The sequence below is a fragment of the Apteryx mantelli genome, chromosome 5 (assembly GCF_036417845.1).
Source record: "Apteryx mantelli isolate bAptMan1 chromosome 5, bAptMan1.hap1, whole genome shotgun sequence".
Taxonomy (NCBI): Eukaryota; Metazoa; Chordata; class Aves; order Apterygiformes; family Apterygidae; genus Apteryx; species Apteryx mantelli.
This window is the reverse complement of record NC_089982.1, coordinates 67,504,106-67,527,574: the sequence shown is the minus strand read 5'-3', so window position 1 is coordinate 67,527,574 and position 23,469 is coordinate 67,504,106. Positions and strand designations below refer to the sequence as shown.

At 40.8% G+C, this 23,469-nt stretch overlaps 1 protein-coding gene across 1 annotated transcript in view; it reads right to left on the bottom strand.

Moving 5' to 3' along the window:
• PPARGC1A (PPARG coactivator 1 alpha) overlaps positions 1 to 22,865 on the bottom strand; it is a 390,462-nt gene extending 367,597 nt beyond the window's left edge. Inside the window, exon 1 of the mRNA XM_067297171.1 lies at positions 22,779 to 22,865. Coding sequence (XP_067153272.1) covers positions 22,779 to 22,865 — 87 coding nt within the window. The remainder of the gene's footprint in view (positions 1 to 22,778) is intronic.
• Positions 22,866 to 23,469: the final 604 nt, after the last annotated feature.

Below are 23,469 nucleotides of genomic sequence, written 5' to 3'. Positions count from 1 at the left end.
AAATAATTACAAGTAGACAAATAAAGCATTTCCTATGTGACTACACCTTGTAACACCTTGTTTTGTGTGGCAAAAGGCATCCTCATGTCATTTCTCTCCTTTATCCTTACACAAGAATCCACAACCATCAGGATGCGCCAAACAGCTTTCAGTCTCAACAGATATTCCAGCCAACAAGGGACACTTCTTGATTTAGAGTCCACAAACCTTAAAAATCACGGTATTTCATATAGCTCCACTACGCAACTGCAAGGGAAGGAACTCTTATTCTGAGCACACACAGAGGGCTAGGTCTTCAGTGGAAGTCAGTAACCTCCTTCCACACCAATTACCTAACTGGGGCTAACTACCAAATCTGAAACTCATTGCCAACCTATACATTACAAGCAAGAGGAAGACTAGGGAAAATGTGGGCCCTTTGCTGAATGGGGTGGGTGCCCTGGTGACGAAGGATGCAGAGAAGGCAGAGTTCCTGAATGCTGCCTTTGCTTCAGTCTTTACTGCTCAGGCCAGCCCTCAGGAACCCCAGAGCCTGGAGGCAAGAGAGAAAGCCTGGAGAAAGGAAGACTTTCCCTTGGTGGAGGAGGATCGGGTTAGAGATCATTTAAGCAAACTTGACACCCACAAATCCATGGGCCCTGATGGGATGCACCCACGAGAGCTGAGGGAGCTGGCGGACGTTATTGCTAAGCCACTCTCCATCATCTTTGAAAGGTCATGGAGAACAGGAGAGGTGCCTGAAGACTGGAAGAAAGCCAATGTCACCCCAGTCTTCAAAAAGGGCAAGAAGGAGGACCCAGGAAACTACAGGCCAGTCAGCCTCACCTCCATCCCTGGAAAGGTGATGGAGCAGCTCATCCTGGAGGCCATCTCCAAGCATGTGGAGGACAAGAAGGTGATCAGGAGTAGTCAGCATGGCTTCACCAAGGGGAAATCATGCCTAACCAATCTGATAGCCTTCTAAGATGGAATGACTGGCTGGGTAGATGAGGGGAGAGCAGTGGATGTTGTCTACCTTGACTTCAGCAAGGCTTTCGACACTGTCTCCCAGAACATCCTCATAGACAAGCTCAGGAAGTGTGGGCTAGATGAGTGGACAGTGAGGTGGATTGAGAACTGGCTGAATGGCAGAGCTCAGAGGGTTGTGCTCAGCGGCGCAGAGTCTAGTTGGAGGCCTGTAGCTAGCGGTGTCCCCCAGGGGTCAGTACTGGGTCCAGTCTTGTTCAACTTCTTCATCAATGACCTGGATGAAGGGACAGAGTGCACCCTCAGCAAGTTTGCCGACGATACAAAACTGGGAGGAGTGGCCAATACACCACACCAGAGGGCTGTGCTGCCATTCAGAGAGACCTGGACAGGCTGGAGAGGTGGGCGGAGAGGAACCTCATGAAGTTCAACAAAGGCAAGTGCAGGGTCCTGCACCTAGGGAGGAATAACCCCATGCACCAGTACAGGCTGGGGGTTGACCTGCTGGAAAGCAGCTCTGCACAGAAGGACCTGGGAGTGCTGGTGGACACCAAGTTAAGCATGAGGCAGCAGTGTGCCCTTGTGGCCAAGAAGGCCAATGGTATCCTGGGCTGCATCAGGAAGAGTGTTGCCAGCAGGTCGAGGGAGGTGATCCTCCCCCTCTACTCAGCCCTGGGGAGGCCACATCTGGAGTACTGCGTCCAGTTCTGGGCTCCCCAGTACAAGAGGGATGTGGCACTACTGGAGCAAGTCCAGCGAAGGGCTACAAAGATGATTAGGGGACTGGAGCATCTCTCTTATGAGGAAAGACTGAGAGAGCTGGGCCTGTTTAGCCTGGAGAAGAGAAGGCTGAGAGGAGATCTTATCAACGTGTACAAGTATCTGAAGGGAGGGTGTCGAGAGGATGGGACCAGACTCTTTTCAGTGGTGCCCAGAGACAGGATGCGAGGCAACAGGCACAAACTGAAACACAGACACTTCCATCTGAACATGAGGAAAAACTTTTTCACTGTGAGGGTGACAGAGCACTGGAACAGGTTGCCCAGAGAGGTTGTGGAGTCTCCATCCTTGGAGATATTCAAAACCCGCCTGGACGCAATCCTGTGCAATGTGCTCTAGGTGACCCTGCTTGAGCAGGGGGGTTGGACTAGATGATCTCCAGAGGTCCCTTCCAACCTCAACCATTCTGTGATTCTGTGATTACTTTTGCTAGCTTAAAACCAGCTGGATTGTAATTTTTTTTGAACTCTCTCTTTAAACTGTGACCTTTCTTTTAAAGGATGATGCTGAATGAAAAACATTGTAATTATTCAAATTTTTAGTTAAGCATATTTGTAATTATTGCTTTCATTGAAAATAATATTTAGTACTCACAAAAAGTATGTATGTTGTATAGGCCAATCAACAGATTTAACTCAGCTATGTTTTATGATTGTTTTCATTATGGGATTTGTGTTTATACGTTGAAATTACTGATGAAAGAAATGCATTTACATGTTGCATTAAAGTATAAGTCATGCTGTGATAAAAATATGTATTTCTTTATACATCAGAAAACTAGAATAATTGGCTATTATGTAGGCAATGTTAGATTTATGATTTCCTGATTTATATTTTAAAAAAAGCAAGTAAATTAGTAAGTGCTTGACTTAAAAGAGATGATATGGGTAAGTACAATGCCTAGCAGAACAGGGGCCTAGATCTCACTAATGTAATTAAAAAACATCAAATTTACTGAGCTAAGTGGGTTTGCAAGTGTATTTTAAATTAATTTTGGTTTAATCTTAATTTTGGTAGGTAAATGGAATTGACATTTAGACACTTTAAAGAGGCCTAGACTTTCTGACCACATCTCTGCTCACTGCAAATTAGGCCCTTTAATGAATCTCAAGGTCAGGGAAAAGCATAATAACGGCACCAAAACCAAGAGACATTTTGAAAATTCTGTCTGCCATTTTAAAAATGCAGAAAAAAAAAAATCACCCCATTATTACCCATCATTTCTGGGAAGCACCGGTCAATCCATTAAGTAGACAGACAATTCCTGAGAGTTTCTCCACTTATCTATAACCATCTTACCTGGAAAATGCTGATAATGATGTCTCATATGTCTAATATTTTTTCATTCCAAGTATAAGGGGTTAAATATTGTTGGCTGATTTAGATAAAGAGATTTGGAGCAATATGTAAGAGTGCTTATGGCTGTCAACACAGACAACATGAGTTTTCTGCTCAGGAGATGCATAGTTCTGGTTTACACCAACAAAATCTTCCCTGTGCCACCTTTGATATGCATCATTCTGAAGTTCTTTTCTTAAATATTCCTAAAGGGAAGAGATAATGAGAAACGGAGGAGGAGGAGGAGGAGGAGGAGGAGGAGGAGGAAGCGTGATCCTACAAACCTTGGAGTGTCCTTTCATTTTTGAAAAAGGTAGTACAGACTGGTTATGAGGTTCATGATAAAAATACTGTCCTGCTTTCATATTTGCATTGGATTTGCTGACAAAGAAACATGTCTATTTTTCAAACAATGACAATCTCTTAAATATGTTACTGTCATTGAAAAATCACTTCTTGCAGGAGTCACTGTCAAAACCTACCCACAAACTACCCACATGTCAAGTGCCAGACGCAATAAAAGAGAAAAGGACATAAAAATACTATTCATTTTAGAAATAATAAAAGGAAAGATTTTAAGTCTTTTAAACTCAAATACATGTACTCATATTAATCCAACATGTTCACTCTGGAAACAAGATGTAAACCTGAAAAACATGGAAGCATGAGATTTCTGGAATTATAAAAAAATTGTAACATTAGCCCCAGGAGCAAACTTTATCTGACAGATTATCTAAGGAAACACTACATCTCTCCACAATACCCAATATATACACCTATTTAACAAGGACTCCCCCAAAAGATACAATGTGAAAGAAAGTGTGTATGGAAAAAGTGGACAGACACACAGCAACTGAAGCTGAAAACATCAACACCTCATACTGATGATAAGATCAGGTAGGCTGAGCAAGGCTAAACTATGCAAGTGCAAACATGTATTTGCAGGTCAAAGTTTGAGAAAAAGTGGGAAAAGGGCCCAGTTTTATCTATGGCCAGTTTTAACTATAAAGAAAGGTTCCTCACTTCTGAAGCCTATTTTCTAACAGATCGTGCAGGCTCATGAAGAAAACAGACAATTCTAGTGAAGAGAATATGACAGAACTAAGCCAAGCCAATGATTTGCCAAGGGCAGAGAACATATCAACTTCTGTGATTTAATAAGTCTCATGATGTTAGAGTCTGCCCTGATCCAGAAGCCAAAAAATTATGAGACTTGCCTTTTCTTATTTCAATTTCTAGCATTTCTGAATGCATAGAAAAGAGCAAACACAACGACTCAAAATCCTGCAAGGAAATAAAAAGATCCTCAAATTTATTAGAGGCATTGTGATTTTAAGCAAGCTGATTTTAAAGCTCTGGCACAGAACTATTAAAAGCTGACCACCAGCAATGGTTTATTCACTTTCTGAATGAACCTTGCTTATTTATAAAGAGACTGGAAGCTGTTTTGAATAACAGGAAAAAGAGCCAACAATGAGGGAGACACAAAAGACCCAAACACCAATGAATCATTTGAAAGCGTCCCCAATGCACATCACTACCATCCCCATTAAGCAACAGTCATTGCAATTAAGTATTGTTTGGCTTAAATCAGTTACCTAGAATGTCGTCTGATCAGGCCTGCTCCAATTAAGTGGCACTAACTTATTACCTTAATCATGCAGTATCAGTTCAAAGCAGCACAGAACCACTTCACCTTGAAAGCAATCGCCCTAACATTTGGCAACTGAAAGCAATAGGCCTTGAGTTCCCAAATGAAAGAAAACTGAGATGTAAGTATAAAGCATTACTACATGGTTTTCTCTCATTTGCTTTTATTTCTACAATTCTACTCACATATTTCTTAAAGCTGCTACCAGTTGAAGAAGATCTGTTTAAAAACAAAAGAGAGATTAGACACACACTAAATGACACACATTGTGCTACTCTATAAAAGGAACTGTTAAGGAGAACATTAAACAGAGAATCAGTAAGACACTTCAAAACTTTTATTACAATTTCATTTGTAAAAATTGAAATAACTGCACTTTCTCTCCTTCTGCTACACAGCTGGCTATTCATGTCTTTAAATTTGCCTGAACTTTTAAACACATTTTGCCACACTAAAAGTTAACTTTTAGTTAGACATTTAAGACTGAATAACTCTTCTGTTTTGGAGTACTGTTAGGTTTTTGTATATTTTAAAAAGACTACTTTGTACTACAAAAATAGTCACACCTCTTATCTTTAAAAATTTAATTAAGGCACATATAAACACTCATTTTAACAAACATTATACAGATGGCATTTTTACTGCTTGGCAGGAGAATATCCAGTGTTTTCAGACAGATACAAATACAGCTAAATTAATATAAAATTAGCCATTTCAATGTGTACTTTTATTTTGGTCTTAAGCCACACACACACACCAAAAAAAGGTTGTGAACATCTTTTTTTCCTTTAAGCAATATCAGTCCTGAACTTTTTAACCTGAGCTTAAAGTATCAGCTTTCAAGTCTGTCTTGACTTCCTAAGTCTTCTCCTAAGAGTAAAATTTTCAGAAGTCCCCCCATTTTACCTTCAGTCATTACTTACATCAGGAGTTTAAAAGTACATATGTACCATATACAGAGTGCAATGCTGAAAAGAGAGATCCAGCGTAGCCTTCTGTCTGGAACTGGCTTGGATAGCAAACAAAACAAAGATGATACATTGACTTGATTGCCTACCTGTAATAACTAATCCACTGGAAGAGTAAATTGCCTCCTAGTTTTGTTGCTTTTGGTATTTGAGCTAGTTCATTTAAAACTATCTCAGATATTCCTACACAGCACTATGTGTTTCAAGAGAGCTTACCTAAAGACTCACTGAAAGGCAGCTTGCTTCTCACATCCGTGTGCCTACTGAAAATGGGACTTAGCACCTTTGACAAATGTTATCCTAAGCCCTCCGCACTCATCTCTAAAAACCATCAGCATTGCCAAAACAAAACCCTCAGTTTATAGGGAAGTATTTTAGGCTGTGTTTTATCTCACAGAAGTTCGGCACAGATATTAGGGTAGGCCTATTCCATCCTTCAATTTAGACTTGTAAATACTGCAAACAAAATACATGTCACCAAATCTTCCTTTCTAGGGGAATACATAGCCATTAGGGCTCATAAGCTTGCATGAAGTACAGAGCCCCACGCAGTGGGACTACATAAAAGACTGTGGATCCTAGGCTTATTTTAAAAAATTTATACAGCTTAATTATAAGCCTTCAAAGTTCCATTTATGAGTAACAAATGCCATACAAATACTTATTAAAAGGGAGAGACATCAGTTACAGTAATCAATTCCTCTGACTACCGGTAATTCTCTGCATAATCTGACCAAGAGGGTCTTCATACAGCTTTCCCTGCAATGTAGTTGAAACGTGTTCATGCATTAAATACTAGACATGCATGTCAAGAGGCATTGATTCTGGTTGTTTAAGATTGGGTTTCTAAAAATGAGACCATAAAAAGCCCAGAAATTCAGTAAATGCTAAACACTTCTCCTCTGAAAGTCATCCCTACTTAAAATGTCTGAAGCTGACCATTCAAAAACCAGGACACCCAAAATCATTACTTCCTTGGGGAAAAAAGAGATCACATGCTTGATATGGACCTATAGAAAACTGCATTCATTTATCTATAGCTCTTCAATGAGGAAAAATCCAGACCTATTGAAAACAACAAGTACCCACTGTTTTCACCTCAAATGTTTTTTTAGAAAAGATACTTAATTGTGACTTAGTACCTCTCCCTGTTCAGTGCAAATGTAGGCTGAAGTCGGATAGCCTCTTGGGGCTGCAGCTGACCTAGGCTACCACCCCAACAGACCTCTAGTTGCTCATCATCACCTCCCGATGATCTCCCAGCATGACAGCACATCAGAACTGCACTGTACCATTTTGTAACCAAGTTCTTGCAAAATAAAGGGTCAGGTTTGCTTGGGATACTTAAGGTTGATAACAGTAGATTTTTTATTCAATGTTTATATTAATTTAGGTCATTTTGAGAGAACCACGTTAGCAACTGCATGTGCAATTAAGCTTGCAAATTTGAATAGAGGGTAGCCTCTGGCAGGAAGGCCATAAGCCATACTAACACAATGGAGCAGTAGAGGTGAGCAACTGGCCTAAATCCCTTAGCACATCTGACTGCAGATTTACACCATAGTTAAACCAATATTGGCCATCACTGACAATAAAATAGATGCATATGCCTTTTCCTTGATTCCTTGCTCTTGAGCCTGTGCAGTCCCTCTCTTATGCCATGGCCAATGTTTGTGTAGCTAGAGGGTGAACCACATGTGAGAGGTGAGCATGGATCAGCTCCCTGGTTCACTGTGTGCAACACTTGCACCAGCATAAATGAGGGGGACAGGACAAAAGCTGGGGCCAGCAGGACCATCTCATTCAGAAGCAGTCCTGGCTGACGGATTTCAGAGTGAACGAACTATTCCATCAGAGAAGTAACACAGAAGCAGCTCTTTTTTAGATATATGGGAATAAATTCAGCCCTGGTACAAACCGACTGACTTCTGCAAAACTGAATCAGCAGTCAGTGTATCTCATTTCTTTCCTCTTTTGCACAAAACTAAGGTGGCCAAGAATATTCTAAAGCTGTTCATCATTTTCCAGTTTAGACCAAATCTGAGTACACTTCCAATTATTCAAGCCCTATCTAGAAAAAGATGGAAGTATTACCCAGGCATATACTACACGTTGGCAAACTGACATGTTGATATTATACATCATTCGTAAGGTCTTGCTCTAAGGTGATGCTTTTATCATTGCCTCTTTAGTGCAGGCACTACAAGTATAAGTATGGGAAAACTCAGCTATAGTCTCTATGGATCCAAAGTTATTCAAAAATGCTCATTTACATACTATGAATGTGAATACTCCTGCTCCTCCCAGGAGAGGTATGTTAAGTAATGTATCAAGTTATGTACATGTATAACTTACTAGAAGAGTGGCGTCTCATCACTAAAAATATCCAGTAATTTTGATTCAAATGTTTGATGAAATCACTTGTTCAGTAACTGTCTATCTGTAGAAGACTTTCTGCAAAGCAGCAGATTTATTACAACATGACATTCAGATTCAAATATTAGCATGATACTGTATAAGAATATATTAAATGTATTAAAATAGGGCAAAGACAGATACTGTAAAATATTTGTCAATGAGGAATTACCATAGATTTGAGATGTTTCTCATGGGTTTCAGCAAAAATTGGTGCTAGGTTTCACGCTACTCAGTATTTTATCAGTGATATAAAGACATTGATGATAAAAAAAAAAAAACAGTAGACAGAATAAAGCCTGGCAAAGAGGGATATAAAGATGAAAAAAAAAAAAGAGACTGGTTTAATGAAATACTTTGGAACGAAAGTACTAAGGTGCAGACCAATGAACAGGAAATGTACCATATGTACAGAATGGTAGGCTGTGTCCTGAATAACCATGACTCAGTGAAGACTGCAAGGATTGCAATCCACAAGTGACTCAGTGTGAACTCTCATTGTTATACTGGAGCAAAAAGAATTAATCTGAACCTTGGATATACTGAAGAGAAGCAGGAAAGTGAATTCTTCTCTGTAATAGAGCACCGGAGACACCATTACTGAAATACCACGTCATACTTCCAGCAACTAACTTTCTTTAAGGCAAGTCAAAAAATTGGAAAGGGAACAGAAAAGTTCCACAAGTATACTTGAGGTCTGCAAAAAAATGGCCTCCAGTAAGAGTCCTGAAGAGTTCACTCTGACTAGCTTATCAAAAAGAAGATTCAGTGGTGACTTGATTCATTTATAATTATTTTCAGAGGGAGAAAACAAAAGATACTGAAGGACTTCCCAAGCCACCAAATGAAGTCATAAAGAGAACCTGTGCTTAGAAAAGGAATCCAGAAAAACTGTATTGAGAAACAGGGCTTTCTAAAGAAAGCAGACAAGAATGATTAGCCAGTAGAACAAGTACCAAAGGAGCTGCTTAAGATATTAATGCCTTCCTTCAGACAGACTTACTAATTTTTGGAAAATGTTTTGGTCAAATACAAGTCACACTAACCAAACAGAGCTTTCAGTTCAATACAGGGATAACTGGGTAATAACTAATGGCGTAAGATATGTGGGAGCTCATACTGAATCTTCTGGTCTTAAACTCTGCAATATGTAAATTTAAGCTTTACTCTACAAGCTCTGTAAAACTGCAGCTTTACAAAATCACATTATTTTCAACACCAAATCTCTTCCTTCTCCTCTACACAAGCAAATGTGAAACATGCAAATTACAAATAGCATCAGTGTTTAAAATGATTCTTGAAAAGACATCTTTAATTTGCTGTATATTTTACCACTGAGGACAAGACAATTGAAGAATTTATCACCTTAGCTACCTTGGTTATATCATTCAGACGGTGTTATCTCCTTGTCTCCCACACTAGAGTCATGCTGTTATCAAAGTCTTTCTCACTAAACAATTATTTCTTCTTATGATTTCTTCTGGTTGGTCAAAGATAAGGGCTTACACTGAGCTTGATTAGTGCTGCAAACAAATATAAGAGTAATACTAGAACAGACATAACTAAGCTGAAGCAATCAGCACTATTAATAACCTTTTGATTTCTAATCAAATACAGCTCTGACTTTTGCTGCCACTTTGTTTTACATCTTCAAAACTACAAAAAAGAAATATTCTCATAAAATATTTCTCAATCTGGCAGCCCTTTTATTCTTACGTTTGCTTTTGGTCTTATATTTAATTATTTTTTTCTAAAAAAATATCTTCTGTTAAAAAAAGGGATCTACATTCTACACTGCCTTCCCTGGTGACAAGATTTAATTATACATCATAGTGTGGCATTTTGCACATTTTTTTTTAAATCTAATCATGTTCCTGAAAACAGTAAAATCACATTTGCTGATATCTGAACAAAAAGAGACCCTAGCTTGGGGCAAAAAGCAGTCCATACAGTTAATACCTGGCAAAATGACATCCAAAATTAGGAACCTAACATGGTAAGTCTCTGGAAACTTGCACTACAGGTAGCAATGCCACAGCTATTCTTCAGCCTGGGTGACTGCTAATCCAAAGGGAGCCACCAACTGCTATTAGAGAGCTACTATCAGGCAGACAGTCATTCTGGCATTTTTATGCCTCTGACTGATAGAAAATGCTCTGAACCACTACCCAGCTTACCATGTTTTTATAAGAGGACAAGTATACCATCTCCTCATTCTCTGCAAAGCCCAGATACACAACTCATTCTTCTGAGCATGTCAACTTCTTCACTGAGATGCTCACAGAGGGAACTCATCCAAAGCACAAAGTCTTTTCTACGGCTGACAGGATAGTTCAACCAACTCAAAGGTGAAGAAAGTTCAGTGGTTTCATGGATACATGTTTGTGATATCCACAATTATTCTGCAATAATACAGTCTCTTCATGATCCTTTCAAATACACATTTTTTCCCATGGAAAAACAATTACATGTGTAAACTATCTTTTTTCCTATTCGTACTGTTAGTGTATAGTTGTAGCAGACTCAGAAAGACTGAATGCTGCTGAAAGATTATAGTTTATTTAGACATGAAGGTTTAGTGATAATTCTAGAGATACTTCTGTACATCTGGGGTTTTACTACGTAACACATTGTGCAGCTCTAGTATATGCACATTCTTCTCCTTGTTCCAGAATGCTCTGATGAATAGCTTTCCATTTCACAACACGCTTATTTGCAACAGGAGTAACAAAAATTAAATGAGCTGCTGCCAGTTTTATTTTCATCCTTCACCATTTATTTTACACAACAATCAAGAATAGAAGATTAAAAAAGAAATCACAAAACTAAGAATCTTTTTCACACAAAAAGTTTCCTTTTCCATAACAATTGCATTGTGCTTGCCAGCAGATTTAAAAATAGATAGACATCAATGTTAGTAAAGATACAAATCACCATGCTAAACACAAAAGGGCAGAATATCTCTGAAATATGGCAAATATTTTCCAGAGAAGTTTTCACCTAGAGAATTCCTTTGAACATAGACAAAAGCCAAAGATGAAAAAATGAAAAATTTAATGAGAGATTTGTAAAGTGTTTGCCCATACAGATGTGAAAAGACCATGAGCTGCCTTAGAAAATGGCCAAATGATAATATTAATAAACAATAGGCACTGAGAAGATAAACTAGCCACTCATATTTGCCCATTTTGTCTCCACTTTAGTAGTTAACATTTTAAATTTAAATACTAAGGATATCTTCTCTGATTCTTAACATGTCTTAAAAGGTAACGAGGCAATGGACATGTCATGGGTATGCACAAAATTTCTCATATAAGTGATGTGTGTGTTGATAATCTGTCCAATCTCATGATCACAAAAATCTATTCCTTTTCTAAATGTATCCTCTAACCACAAATAAAAATAAATAAATAAATAAATGGGCCAATTCATAAACTTCCTTTAATTAACTTTACTTTCCCCAAAAGCCACACATCTGTTTTCACAGCCAGAAATGATTCAACCATTGGTAACCAGAGAAAAGGTACAGTGTGTCAAAACAATCTAGCCAAAAGCCGGCACTCCAGCTAAAATGTGTGCTATGCCAGCACCATCTGAGCAGCTGTTAGGATGACCTTTATTTATGCTGAAAGGGGCACAAGGTATCCTGGTGCTACTACTACTAAAACAGCAAATTTTATTGGAAAGACAACACTGGCTAAAGACAGACAATGTAAATGCACAACATGCCCTTTACCAATCAAGCAGATTATAATTCTGCGAGAACAGTGATGTACAATAATCCATTCTCTACCCACTTTTCTACAACAGATTCTGCAGGGCTCAGCTTCTGAAAAAAAAGAAAGATTCCTTTGTAAATTATTTTTAATGCAACTGTTATTATGAGTGTCAGAAAATCAATTAACAATGCTGCCCTAACTCTTTAGAAGAAAAGGACTTGGATAAATAGAAAAAGATTACGCCATTTCTTTTACAGCATTATTTTTATTCTGAAAGTGACATCAAAGAGCCACAACCTCCTCCTTTTTTATTTCTTTTGGCTTTGACATCACACAGAGAGAAAAGTATTCCTTTCACTGTTTCTTGTATAGCTGGAGCATCCAAGCTTCTGCACACCGTTATCATTTTCTGTCCTTGAATGTGAATTATTTTAATCCTCTAGCAATTCAGTTTTTTGCATGAAAAAAGAAAAAATCCAGAAGTGCAACCATCCTTCTATTCAGCTAATTTACTTGGTCAGTAGTTCATTTACTCACTGTTTTACATAGCCTAAATATTTAAGTCTCTGTGTGTGTCCATGTCTGTGTGTGTGTCCATGTCCTACTCAAATCTTTTTTTACCTTTGCATATTTTCCACCATCTTTTTTTTTCAAACCTTGCTTACACTCCAGAAGGAGTTTCCTGCCCTTAAGTATCTTTAATGCATGGCTTTCTGTCACTGCACATTATTTTCCATTTTAACGCACTATCTATTCATTCCATCACAAGGCTTTTTCCCTTGGGAGAGGAAGAGGAATCATCTTTTATTTGTCAATACACTTAAAGAAAGCAACCGTATGGCAATAACAAATATGATAAACATTACTAAGTTTCCTTGATTTCTTCATTGCTTTCTTGTTCCCACTGCCATAATTACCATCAATACTTATAAAGGACTGGAAATATGGTAAGTACTTAACAAATAAGAAGGAAGTTCTCTGTTCTGAAGATATAACTGTGTAAGGCCCCAATCTAATACAGCACACATTTGTTTTAAACCTGTAAGCAGTTCCCTTGACTTCAAGTGTTTACAGTTGAGCATACGATTAAGTGGTTTACTGGATCGAGGTCTAAGCAAGCTATAAACATACAGAGGTAGCAAACAACATAATGAGAAGTTTCATGAATAAAGTCAAAGTTTAGTCAACTCACAATGTGCTATTTGACCCTTAAGAAAAAAAAAAAAGAACACAAATGGTTGAAGTGAGTTATCTTGTTGGAGTGAGTTTTTACAGTCAAATACACTTTGAGACTATAAATTGTTCTGTCCAGGGACCCCATGATGACTCTGTACACATTTCCAAAAACCAAATGCCAGCAGTCTTTCAGCAACCATTGCTTCAACAGATATAACCATTCTAAGCTTCAAAAGGCCTCACTGTGTTATTGTAACATTCATCTCCTTCCCCAGTCCAAGACAGTTCGTGCAGGCAATTTAAAAATCCAGACACTAAGTCAAAAAGAGAAAGTAAGTGTCAGATGTAAATCTTCACGCCCAACAGCTGCCCTCAAAAAATGACATTGTGAAAAAGCTTCATCCTAAGCAACCAGCTCTATGGCACCAAGAGAGGGCTCTAAGGCCAATACAGCACCCTGAATTGCGAAGCATGCTATTTACATTTTATCACTTCTTCTTCTTTTTTTAATCTTAACTATTTGTAATGTTTGCTAGAGTAGAGCAGAGTTAGTGAGGTTGAGTGAGAGAGCTGGGTCAGAGAAAAGATATCATTATTCTTTTTTAATGATTAAAAAAATAAAAACCTACTGTTTATCCAATCTACAGAACTGATCTGTCAGTAGTTATCAACCTAAAGGAAAAAGCAACAGAAGAATACAGTGAAACACAATAGTCAGGGGGATGACTGTTTTTTGTCTAGCTTGTTTCATAGTTTTCCAACCACAAAATAAGTTTATTCCTTTTTAAATAATTAGGTAAAAGAGGTTTTCAAGAGACCAGGAAGAGAAAAGTTTAGATAATCTTCCTCAGCTGCCTGACAAGTTTACTAAATAAAGCAAAAGTGTGGGGATAGCAAAAAAGTGCTGGTTAAGAGAAGCAATCCGACCAAACATCAAATCTAGCATCATTTGTAAACAGAAAGAGGTGGAAACACAGTAAACAGGGAAAAGCTAAATTATGTGAAGGATTGAAAAGGACAACAAGACATCTTAAATCTGAAGCACTAAATACAAAGGCAAAGTATGGTTTTTGATTTGTATTTTTAAGTAAGGGTAAGACAGTGGAAAAAAAATCAAGACAGTATGTTCAGTCAGCAATTATACTGCATATGCATGCAATGAGGTTAGCAGGGAAGACTATAAGAAAGATGCTGATGAATTCAAGTAGAGAGATGATGCGGGCCAGTAGCTTTGGGCAGTCAGAACTTTAGATGATCAGAAATGAACATACATGCAAATGGGATGCAGAAAATCATCAGAATTTAGACAGCCTCCGTGACAAGGAAGGGGTTGAAAATGATGCTTGAATTACGTCCTTAGGTGAGCTGAAACAAGTCTCTGCAAAGGACAGAGAATAGATGAAAGTCTGGACTGTTTCTCACATTCATTTTGGCTGTGGACTGATCTTCTTGCAAGTGTAAATAACTTTGTATAAACAGAAACATATTATAGCAACTAACAGTGAAAACTTTTTCATGAAATTCAAACCAGTAAACTCATTATATTAAGGTACTAGATACTATCTCGCCTCCAGCAGAGACTCACAGCATTTACTCATTCAAGCAGTTATAATAATGTCTCTTCCTCTTCTTCTCTATCCCTCTAATACTTGGGACCTAGATTGCAAGTTCAAAAGTGGCAAAAAAATTTCACATCACCTTCAGTGGGCTTTGGATACAGACTACAAGACATTCTCCATTCTTCTCTCCTCTGCAGTTTCAATCTTGGTCTACTAATTCTAGCATACTGTGAAGCTCTCTAATCATCACCATCTGTGTAATTTGTGGCTCAGAGCTCCCCTTCTGGAATGTTTGTACAGGTGAATATATGTGCATAAAGCTTGTTACAAAGACTATAGAGACAATCTGCAGTTTATAAAATGCAGATATTATGTGGCATGTGTTTTGTGAGGGGAATGGTTAAATCTTCTATAAACAATTACTAAATTGTCAATGGAATTCAATAAATGTTGTTTTTAAAAAAAACCTAATTATTTGTTACAATAACCAGCTACTATTGCCATTTTGTATGTGAAGGTTTGTAAACTACTTCCATTTGAGAAGTAATTGATTCCATTTTTATCATTTGCTCAAGTTTATGTGGTTGTTCTCATCCAAAGAGATGATAACATCTATTTGCAGCAAATTATACATTATAATTCCTCATTCAAAAGCTGTAATGGAAAACAAAATGCTAATTTATGCTGTAAACGGAAGTACAGAATCATAATCACTCATTGTTAACATTAGGAACTAAATTGCTCTTGCAGATAATAAAATGGGTTAAAAATGTGGAGGGCTTTTGTGAGCCAAAATACCAGTGCCTCTTATTCGCTCGTGTGTTATATTACAAGTGATCAAATGAACCTTTTCTCTTCCTGCCAACATGAACTACCCCTTTTTGAGGAAAGGAATAATGGTCTTGTGATTGCAACATAAGGATGCAAGTCAGGTGACTGGTTTCTACTCCCAAGTCTCCAACTAGCTTCCCAAATATAGGCTTTCATGGGCTCTTTGCTAGGTGAACTGATATACTCTGTTTACATTAGCAAGTAACACAGAATGCTAAGAGCAGAAAAGCCAACCAGCTGGTGCTGAGGATCTGACACCTACATTGTAGGCACTTCAGCACATGGTTTGTTTGGTTGTTTAACTTCCTTCCTAGTTCTGATCTCATCTCATGAGCTGAAAGTCCATTTGTAGCTCAAATGCATTAGGGGTGCTCCGGAAACACATCTTCCAATTTAGTTCCATACAAAAGGTGTTCAATTCATTTCCTACATGGCCAATCCACAATAAAAACCAAAGCACAGCAAGGTCAGGATGACTGGAGGCTTGCAGCATACTCCTGCTCCCAAGTGCTAATGTATACACACCTCCTGTGATATCAGCTCCCAACGACTTCCGAGGGAACCAAGAGTGCTCAATGTCTCCTTCCAAAATTAGGACCATAGTGTCAAAAACAACAAAAACAAGGGCCACTCTGCCATTAATCTCTCTACACCTTAGTTTTACTTTTAGAGTCGAGACAATAATGCACAGCTACTTAACAGAAGGGGCGTCTCAATTTCCATTTGTAGAGAACACTTACAGCCTAAGACAAAAGACATCATAAGAGCATTGTTTTTCCTCCTTTTCAGCAATTCTGTAGTGCTATAGGTTTCATATGTACAAGGAGATTTGCTCACACAACAAACAGACACATCAGAGGAAATTAAAAAAAAAAACGACACGTTAGGACTGTGCACCTGCTCTTCCACATTTCATTAAGTCTCTATGCCTAAATGTACGTCGGGTTCTCTCCTATGTGCATCCGTTGTGCTGGTATCCCTCAGTGATACCTTCTGGTCATGGCGAGACAAACTGAATCACAGGCATCCACACTGCCTCAGGAAAAAACATTAAAAAAAACATTAACTTTTGGTAAGTCAGGTGAGATGATTATAATCTAAATGATAAATGTCAGATAATATGTTCAAAAATACATGTATATTTTTAAATAAGCTGCCATTTATAAACAAGCATCTCCTAGCTTACAACATACAGTTAAAATCCCTTCAAAACAGTTTGTTTGCCAGCTTTCTTCAGATATTAGTATTAAAAGAAAATACAATTATGTTACCAAAAATGAAGATTCTCTTTAAGGTGATCAAAAGAAAGTTCCACTGCTTCATGTAGTAAATCATTTTACTGCTGCCCTTTTATATTTAACACCCTTCTACAGTACACATTTATCTCTACACTAGCAAAGTATACTCATTGATTTCCTATGGTCTCTCTGGAAGAAGGTTCTGCTTCCCTGATGACGAGTACAAAGGGTGGATGACCCCATTCTCATTCCAATGCAAACCCTGCACTTTTACATTTCTGCTTAGACCACATGAACATTTGATCAGCTAAGAACTCTCTGCCCTCTTCCTACAAAATACATTGCTAGCACTACTGACATTTTTTTCTAAACACAACTGTATTACTGAAAATCCCTCTTATATGTAAAGTAGTAAAATGCATTAATTCATCACAGACAAACCTGTAACTTACAATTCTCACCTAGGCTTTTCTTCTGAACTAAGATATTAAAATAACATCTTGCCCCTGCACATGCTTTAAACTTGCATTATTTTGCTCTGCTATACTATTATTTAGCTGTTTTGCTCTGGGGCATGAGGAAATGGTTTGCACCCAGTTTAAATTGTGCTTATTTGCCAGATGGGACTAACATCAGAATATACTCTTTTTTTCATCCAGACTGTGGATGGGTTTATTAAACAACAACCAGAATAGTAATACAAAAACTGGATAGAAAATGTATTTTCAGATCTACTCTCTTAAGTTCTCCTCAATAATTCTGACAATCCTTGGAAATAAATGGTAACATCCAGTACTGATTACCGAAACTTTTAAAAGCTGTTGTGTTGAATAGCTGATTAAGACATTACTCCCTGAAAGGAACAGAACCAAGCTTTAAAAAATAAATAAATAAATAAATCTGTCACTTGTTTTATCATTGACATTTGAATTATTTAAGCAGAGGTCTTTCCAAACCCAAACTACATCTCCCTCATAACCCTACTGTTTATCTTCTGCTCAGATGCCAAGAAAATAAGGCTATTTGGTTTCACTTTCATTTTATTGTGTTCCATTTTCCCAGCCTTGTGCACCAAAACACAATGCATTTTGGATGCAGTAAAGCCAGGCAAATCTTCAAATCCAGGATTAACTCATTTTTTAATTACCATGTCTTTTCTGATAATATTAAATTGGGATCGCTGTTTTTTCTTACCTAATTTAGTTTTGACAGTATCTTTTCAGTTGCGGAAATGTTGTTACAGGCTTTGCTAAAGTATAACTGAAAATGAACAATAATTTTATTCCATTGATTTTCACAACCAAATAATGTACAACAATTGACTGAGTCTTTTTCCATTAAAGAAAAAGGTCCACAAAATCCTAAAGTGCACTGTCCTGATTCTGTGCAAAGATTGATACGGTATCTCTCTGAATTACATTCAACATCCTCATATACATAGGTAGTATATGCTATACACATGCATTAACCTGAACTCATTTAACACATTTTAATTCCAAACCTGCCATAGACTCTTGAGTTCTGCTATTCAAACAGAAAAAAGAAAAAAAAAAAAAAAAAAAAAACAGAAACTCTTAAAGCAATATTAAGTCAAAAAGTCTGACTGGCTATGAGCCAAAACAGAAATGGAGCCACTGGATTTACTCTAGTTACAAGAAGAAGATATGTAAAACCAATGTACTAGATTCAATCCAGCACCCCAAAAATACTGACAGAATGGGGTATTTTTGTCCCGAAATGTGGAACAAAGGGCCAAGCCACAAAACTTGCTCTTCTCGCAAACTTTCACCGACTTACCTACATTCTGTGAAAGTGTGTTGCGAAAGTACTGCCATGTTTGAAAACACAGGACAAAGAGATGATGCTAGGTAACAAGTACTCAGCTGAGTTTTGCAGGGAAAAATCTCTGAAATGCTGGCAGTAATCAGATGGCATACTCTCATTTTGCTTACATACTGCAGGGACTTTTTTGAGGTCAAATTAAAATAAGTATCCAGATTTATGCCTTAATCATAGGATTTCATCCCTGAACAATTACATTTCAAATGATTCTAAAGCACTTCCCAACCACACATATTCAGTAACACAACAACGTCACCAATTCTGGAGTGGGGAGTGAAAATTAATTAGTATAAATAATGCTGTCAATTCAGTGAGGAAAAATAGGTTATGTCCACAAATATGCTCAGTGCTCTTAAAAGGCCAGGTCCCCTTTTGCAGTACTTAGAAATGACAGTTCTTTTCTCATGAGTACTAGATAAGAAAGAGATGTAAAGAGAATTTCAGCAAGCCAGAAGATAGACTCAGGAAGTTTGCAGTGAACAAATGCCCTCAAAGCAAAGCACTAAAAGTGGCGTACTTATTGACAGTCTAAAAACAGAAACCATGGAGTGAATCAACTGGAAATCTGCTGGATATTTCTTAATCTGAGGTTTACACACATCGGCAAGACAATGCAGATAAGCCTATGCTACTACAATTCATAATTCTGAGGACTTGAGTCTACAAGGCTGTCCAGTCTAGAATTTAGCATAATGATTAAAACCTTGTACCAAAATAACTGTAAAGAAGATACCAAACTTCAGGAGAGTAGTTAATATTTTCAAAGCTCACCTTAGTAATGCAAAGAAGCCATATGCATAACTATTCCAGATCCTTATTTTCTGGCAGACTGTCTCAGAAATGGATTCAAAACAGACTTCATACAGTCTCGACATAATTTTTCAAATACAAGCTTTTCTGTGATGCTCTTCTGAATTTAATATGCAACAGAAAAAGTTCCTTCCAAGAATATTACCAACAAATCACTTATATAATCTTGCACTTAAAAATGAACTGCAATAATGCATCGAAAATATAAGAGTTGAAACTCATAACTTAGCTTTCCTGAATTGTAAAGCAAATGTCCCATCTCTGATTTCAGAACTGTCAGAAATTATATTATGCTTCTTGAAGAAATCACTCTGTTCTCTTTAACTTGACTGGTTCCATTATTAAGTGTTATTTTGATTACTTATACTTTCATTAAAACATGTCTTGAGATGCCAGGAAAAGATTCTTTTACTAAGCTATGGCTAAACTGCTTTTGATATTGTACAAGGGATCCTTTTACCTTGTACTAGATGTTGAGAGTGCATCATATTGATCTGGGAATAAAAAACTATTTTTCCAGTAGTCAACCCATCTCTGCATCAGCACTTTATTTTAAAGTTTTACTGTTTGCTGTTTTATTTTGTTTTAAATCAAGTATACAAAACAAATTCTATTTCAGCTATGTTGCTATATTTAGCAAGAAGAAATGGTTTGCAAGCTTTTTTTTTTTTTTGGATGCATTTCAGGTAAAAACAAACAAACATGAATATGGCTGACTGTCAAATTTAAGCCAACCCTGCCTTTTTAAAAGTTAAAACTTGTAAGAAAAATCTATTTGCAGCAAAATCCCATATTCATTTTGATTTCATATTCAGACTAACATCTACTGCTAATCCTCAGCTGGTGAATCTGACTGATGTAAATGCTAACGTAATATTCAAAAGATGAAAACAGAAAGGAGCCTTGAGCACCAGAAAGGATATATATCTTAAAAATTCTTCTCATCTTTGCCCCAGAAAGTCTCGCATGCTCATCCATTCCTGCTGTAATGCTATGTAATGATTACACCTTCTCCTTCTAAACTCCCTTCCTAATCATGCATATTTAATTCAACTTTGTGTATATATTCTAGAGTTTATATAGTCCTTCTATAAATAGATCTTCTGCATCCTAAATTACCTTCCCTGTTTTCCCCTTAGATACCATTCAACACGGGTATTTAGTATAAATCAACCGTAGATCTGTCAGTAATTCTTCCTGCTTCCATTGTAATATGGACTTGCTCTTAAAAAAAAAAAAAAAGGTAAAAGAACCTAGCATTTAACAATGCCATTCTTTTATGGAACTATGTTTCACTATAGAGTGAAACTAACTTTGGATAAAGGAACTGGTTTAAACCTGATTTTATTGTCTGGTTCTACACCGTTTTGCTCCTGAGGGTTTCAAATGAGTCTTCATATGACTGCTTGCCGTTTAAATCAGATAGAAGCCCTTTAAATTTCAGTCACTTGTGTGGACTGGTATTTAACAGGGTAACAATCCATATCCTCCGCTCACAGAAAACAGCGGTACCAGTGTGTGCGGAGGTGTGCGTGTACGTACATGTGCACAGAGCCCGCGCTCAGCCGCAGCTCATCGCGGTGAGCACGCGGCAAACTTACGCCGCGGCCGCCCTGGGGCAGCGGGAGGCGCCGCGCGGCGGGAGGGCAGCGCCGCGCGGCCTGGCAGCCTCCCGCCGGGGCCGGGGCCGGGGCCGAGCGCGGCGCCCCGCGCTGCCCCGCGCTGCGCTGCCGGCCGGGGCTGGCGGCGGCCGTGCCCCGCCGCGAGCACCTCGCCGCGGAGCGCGGGGCCGGGGCCGGGGGCGGCACCGAGCGATTCACCCGCCACGGCGGAGCGGCTTCGGCCCACTCGGGGAACAGCCGGCAGCGCGCCCCGCGTTTGGCCTGATACACGTGTGTGTCTGTTCTCTACGTTAAACCCCCCTCTCCGGCGTGTCAGCACAAGCGTGCTCGCTTGTTCCCTCTTAGCAAGACTCTCCCCCAGACAGGGGTAGCAAAATCGGCAGGCAGGTTTGCCCCCCGCGGGGTGCCTGCCGAGATGGGCCCGGTAAACGCCGGTCGCGCCCACGCCACCAGCGCTCAGCACCGACCGGCTGCTTCCAGGGCAGACCCGGCTGTGGGGTTCCAGGCCCCCGAACTCCTGCCCGCGCCGCGCCGCGGCTGCCGGCTGGCTGCTGCCGGAGGAGGAGCCCTGCTCCCCCCTCTCTGTATTATTAACTCCTGGAGGCAGAGCGGAGTGTGCGGCTTCGTGATCCCTCGCTACGAGGTGTAACCTTAAACTGGCAACTGCTAGTTTGGGAATTTCGGTTTCCTGGAAACCAGGACTGTGGCTGCACGTTTTTCCATGAGCTCAGCGGCGCTCTGCCCCCAGCAGGGAGGAGGCGGGAGGCGAGGCTGTCCGACCCCGCCGCCACCTGACAGACCCGGCCCGGCCCGGCCCCGGCCCCGGCCCCCGCGCCGCCTCCACCGCGCGGGGGTCCTCGCACCCGCCCGCAGCCCCTGCCACCCGCTGCCCAACTTTTCCCGTCACGCTGGCACCAGACACCCCCCTTGCGCACACACACACATCCCGATGTAGTTTATAAATGACAGTTGCCTGTAGACTTTCACCAAACAAGCAGCGGGGGCAGCAGACTACAGCAGTTATTTAATTAAAGACGTTTCGGAGGCTCCCAGAATAGCACTCTACATCTCAGACGTGATTTCTGTTTTTTTCTGCACTCTTCCCCGCTGCCTTTCCTACCCATCTCGCCAGCCACCCCCACGGCCCGAGCCGCCGCTCCGGCGAGGCAGGGCTGCCCGGCAGAAGGAGCCGGGGGCTACTTAGATGCACGCTCTGCATTGCACAGTCATCAAAGTTAAGTACGTGAAGGGAGGGAAGAGCATCGCAAGGAGAGAGGAATAAACTGAACTATATCCACAGAGGCAGGCTCCGAAATCCCTACGTTAAATGCATATTCAGCCATTTCTGAGGGACAGGGTAAAGGGGGGGGGCTTTTGAGTCAAGGCTGTCACTCACATGCCTCCCCCCCAGGCAAACTGCTCTGGCTGCCCCCGGGCCCCTGCGTGCGCCGGGGGGGGGGGGGGCGAGCACAGCGGAGGGAGCCACGGGGAGGCTCCGCTCGAGTTGCCTCGCCGGGCTCCGAGTTGTGTCTGGGTAACGCGCAGCCCCCCGCACGCTACCGCTACCGCGCCCGCGTCCAAATTCCCCTCCCTCGCCTCTTCCGCACCCCTCTCCTCTCCCTCACGGGGGGGGCGAAGGCGGAGGGAAGGAGAGGAAAGGGCCTGAAAGACACACGCATGAAAAAGGCTCTTTTCTCTCATTTCTTTTCTTGGCCGATCTCCTCCCCCCCTTTTAAAGCCACGCTGAGCAGCCCTCACTTACAGCCCCCTTCCTGCACACACCGGCGCCGCCTTTGCCTCCCCTGAGGAGACCGGCGGGTGCAGGGGGGGCGAGTGCGCCTCGCAGCACCAGCCACCCCTTACCTGGTTGTAGGAGGTCTCCCAGGAGGAGGTGTAGTTGTAAAAGAAGGAAGAGAAGAAAGCATCTTCTGACAGCCCGCAGCCGGCCATCCTCTGGGCGCAAAACCGCTTCGGGAAGGCACGCAGCAAACTCTTGCCTCTTGCGCGATCGCTGCCGCTGCTGCTGGTGCAGCTGCTGCTGGTGCTGCCGCCGCGGAGTGTGCCGACAGCTTTGCCCTGGCGGCGGCGGCGGCGGCTTGCACGGTGCGTGCGAGCGGGAGAGAGGCCGGATGGAGGAGCGGGGAGTGAGTGAGTGAGTGAGTGAGTGCGTGTGTGTGTGCGCGCCTGTTTGTAGCGGCACTGAGGAGCCACAGCCGGAGTCACGTGTGCGCGCTCGCTCCGCTGCTGCCGCCGCCGCCGCCGGGCACGGGCTCTGCTACAGACCCCGGTGCTAAATCACCAGCGCCCGGCGACCTCTCCATCCCCACCCACCCCCGTCTCCTCCTCGGCGAAGCAGTCTGCGCAAGGAAACAAGGGGGCGCTTGCAGGACCTGCGACTGCACCGCGGCGGGGAGGGAAGGAGCGGGCAAGTGGCGATGCGCGGCCGCCGCCGGCCCTCCCCGGCCGCCGGCCCGGCCCGGCCCGCTCGCGAAAAGTTCGGGCTCAGTGCGCAGGCTGCGAGCCGTGGCCGACGAGAGGTGGGTGAAGGAGCGGA